General features: G+C 33.2%; 1 protein-coding gene across 1 annotated transcript; it reads right to left on the minus strand.

The window, feature by feature from the left end:
* Positions 1–3500: 3500 nt before the first annotated feature.
* Positions 3501–3911, minus strand: LOC149170422 (antifungal protein ginkbilobin-like protein). Its single transcript, XM_089425577.1, has one exon. The coding sequence runs from the start codon at positions 3909–3911 to the stop codon at positions 3501–3503; it is 411 nt and encodes a 136-aa protein (XP_089281703.1).
* Between the last annotated feature and the right edge of the window lie 236 nt (positions 3912–4147).

Below are 4147 nucleotides of genomic sequence, written 5' to 3' on the forward strand. Positions count from 1 at the left end.
CTTTGTCCAAAGGCGGTGCGCCGAGAAACCACTTACCGCCCTCCCCCCGTGACGTAAGCCCCACGTCACCTACCGCATCATCCGCCTGCGTGGCCTCCTGCCGTTGTACTGCCGAGTCACCCTGCCACGTATCCTGCCACGGTGTCCCCTGTCGTACTGCACCCATTTATACTTTTTTTTAGTCTTTTCCGGATAACTTCGATCAGAGAACGATAAGCCCCATTCACTATTTAAATAATTTAAATAATTTAAATTATCAAAATTATCAAAATTATTTAAATTATTTAAATTATCAAAATTATTTAAATTATCGAAATTATTTAAAAGAAAAGTGATGTTTAACATTGTGGCAGGAAAAGGATTAATGGTCCATGCAGAAGAGTACGAGTTGTAGAATCGTACATTGCTAGAACAATCATGCCACAAGGATGTTGCATGAGGCGATAAGTAGGTAAAGATTTTGACGGAAAACGTAATAGCTTTTAGCTAGTTATGAGACATTTTAAATATATTTCATTGTAATAATTTTATAACAATGGTTAAGGGATGGAATCCCTTATAATCCATTGAGTGAGGGGTGAAAACCCTTATGAGCATTTAATAATAAGATTAAACGTTTGTTGGTTTCCACCCTATGGGGTTTCCAGGGTATATCGGTGTTCAATGGTGTGATTGCCTTTTGTGTCAGTTGGATGATGTTGAATCCTTGATGATGATGTTTCTTTATTTGATGTGATAATCATAATGTCCTAGTATGTGATTATTTAATATGGTTAAGGAAAATCATAAAAAGGACGAAAGGTTCAAGAGACAGTTTATGTTATTACACTACCATAGTGGTGGTTAATAGTTATGCAAATGGTTATGCAACTTACTGTCCTCTATTTCATTTTACTTTATGCATTAATGAACATTATATCTAATGGTTAATGAGGAATGTGGAGTTGTGATTTGGATAATTACTTGTGGATAATTTGCATAAAAAAAAATTCCAACTCCCTGCTTTTACATGTGAGGTTACTGGGGTACGTTACAAGTGGTATCAGAGCTAAAGGTTGTAGGACTGACATCTTTCAGAATTGGTAAGCAGAAAAGAAATTGAGGTACACACCAGTGGGCATTAACTCAGGTATGAGTTTAACCATTCACATATTGGTTTATGTAGTACACAACTTTCGGCATGATATGTGTGATTGATGTTTATAACTGCTTTGCGTAGTAAGTAATAAAGTTTGCTACATAACTATGTTCATGACATTGGATTCCTGATGAGGATAAAAGACAATAAAACTTTTGTCACACTTAAGAACAATATTGAACACTTATTACACTTATGAACAATATTGAACACTCGTTGAGGAAAGTGACAATCAACTACCAACTTTTTATTTGCAAATATGGCAATAACAATGATGCATTTATTGAACAAGATTGAAATTACAATGAACGAAATTTAATGAGTAAATGCATGAATATAAATTATGGGGAATATCCTTGAATAGGGTGACAAATTGTTTTAAAAGGACATTAGAAGAGCCCCTTTAGATATTGAAAATATGCAATGAGTCAAGTAGTGAGATTTGATTGTAGTAACTAATTTTTTTGAGTAAGTTTTGCCATGGTTTGATTAAGATGATTGGTCGTTGTGATTGGTTAGTGTTGTATGACTAACTAATAGCACTTATGTGCGTGAATTGAATTTGATTTAAGCTTATCACAATTCGTAAACTAATGATTATGGTAGTTACTTCTTGTATTGGTCTGTTGATGGCAATACATTGTGGGAAATTGGAAATGTTTAGATTGTTACCTCAACTATCATTGGCATTTACACAGTAATGAATATTTGCATTTACTTTTATGCATGATAGTATTGTGCCTCAAAATAAAAAGATTTGGGAAGTGAATACTTGTTAAATGATGCATATGTATAACTAATGTTGCTGATGGGATTTAGTAGTGGTAGCTTAATGACAACACGAAAAAAAACTAGTCACGTAAAATGTTGCAATGAGAATTGCAATCATAAATGAGAAAGAATAATGTTATATGATATGCATGATTGCGTTATTTGGAAAATCAAAATGCATACAATATGTATGTTAGTTATGATTCCTATTTGTTTTGGTTTTTGAAGGGAAAATAATAAAATAAGGTGTCTAGAGATTCCATCAAACCTATAGGATCATTTTGAGGTGTCTATGGTACTGCGTTTATTGAGAATTTGGTGTGGTCACTTAACTTTGGTGCCGCGACTAAAATCCTTCCTTGAATTTGTCTCATGGATCCAACTAGGATTCACAAAGGTGCTTGAGTGTCTTAGATTAATCTTTTAATGAACACTTATGCATGTCATTTGCACTGGCTCCAATCTTATTTGTATGGGCATGTATCTTTGTTAGTTATTGATGTACATGTACTTCAATGTCTTAGACTAGTCCTTTAATCAGGATTAGTGTTTTAATGAGCACCCCTCGAGGAGCTCTAATCATATTTGTATGGCCATATATCTTTGTTACTTCTTAATATAAATAAGAGGCTTCATTTTGATATCCCCTTTTGTTCATTGTTTGATTACAAATTAAAACATTGAAATTTGAGAGAATTATTAAGATCTTTTATGTTTGGGAACTTACATATAATATGCCAAGAAAATAAATAGATTGCTCAATATGACATTCATACTTTGAGGGACTTTACAATGTTATGGTTGCTCCATGGAAATTGATTACAAATTAAAACATTGAAATGTGCAAGAACTATTAAGATTATTACATTGAAATGTGCAAGAACTATTGATATTATTTTATGTTTGGGATCTTACATATATATAAATAGATTTCTCAATATGAAAGCCATACTTTAAGGGACTTTACAATGTTATGGTTGCTCCATGGAAATGAAAATATTGACACAAAGATAAAAAGGAAAAAAAACATAAATTAAAAATAACCAAGAAAAACAAAACAAAAATTAAAATCAACCATACTAAAAACTAAGTTATATTCCACCTCTCTCTACCAGATTTGACTTCATTGACTAAAAGCCAGTCAAATCAACTTATCTATATCTCAAAGTCATTATAGCTTTGTTGAGATCTATTTAGATAGAATGGGAAAAAAATAATCAAGTTAACTAAATAAAATAAATGACTCCACATCGCTTTATTTATTTATGAAAAAAAAATACTACACAGCAACCAATTAAGAAATGATATTATTATATTACTTGGTTTATTTATGAACAAAACGCATGTATCTTAAACATAACAACAATAGAAAAAAGAACAAGAGAATAATATTTTATTAATTCATTCAGATTTCTGTTACACAAAATTCTATCACTAATAACAACAGCAATTTGAGCATAACGACTCGTAGTAAACTGTAAAACTACACTAAGTACACATTGTAGTACGAAAAAGAAATAGATGAGAGAGATGAGAGAGTCTTATTTAGGTATATAGAGATATTACATATCGATGCTAAAAGCTGCAATCGTCACTCGGCCTGGTTACAACAGTAGGAAATAGAACATAGGCCAGCGTACGTCACCTGAGCATGCATAGAATTGTTGCAATAGTCCCAGATGGACCCACCCAGGCTAGAAAGGCAGTCGCTGCAGTCACTGGAAGATTGGGCCGCGCCATTAGTGCACTCTCCCTGCCCAGTGACGTAATAAACTGTGTCCGTCGTTCTCATTGTCTCGTAGTAGCTGTAACCGTTCTTACTGTCTGTGTATTGTTCGAGATCTACGAGCAGGTTTCCGATGGCATCGAAGTAAATACTTCCGCTTGGGAGTTGAACGTTGTCACAGCTTCCCGATATGGGCCCATACTGCGCGCCTACCACAGATACGAGGAGCAGTAACATTGCAGGTAAACCAAACGGTGCAAATGACCTCAACTCCATGGCTTCCTCTAATAACAATAATCCCTTGTAATGGCGAGCTAGCGTTATTGCTATATTTCTTATGAATGAATGATTATGAAAGACCAAGAAACTAATGGTTATCAATTTGTAATGAAGCCCTTGTCAATATTATTAGTTTATGATTAATTATAAAAAATTAATATGGGTTTTTAATTAGTATAATAATGTTAAAAAAACAAAAAGAATAGGAAAAATTAATTAAATTATAATTTTAT

This window comes from Pinus tabuliformis, chromosome 4_2 (assembly GCF_031772625.1).
Source record: "Pinus tabuliformis cultivar Carrire ecotype Pingquan chromosome 4_2, CPIR1, whole genome shotgun sequence".
In the NCBI taxonomy this organism is placed as follows: Eukaryota; Viridiplantae; Streptophyta; class Pinopsida; order Pinales; family Pinaceae; genus Pinus; species Pinus tabuliformis.

Coding starts and splice junctions, on each gene's coding strand:
- LOC149170422 (XM_089425577.1), bottom strand. CDS start 3,911: ATGGAGTTGAGGTCATTTGCACCGTTTGGTTTACCTGCAATGTTACTG.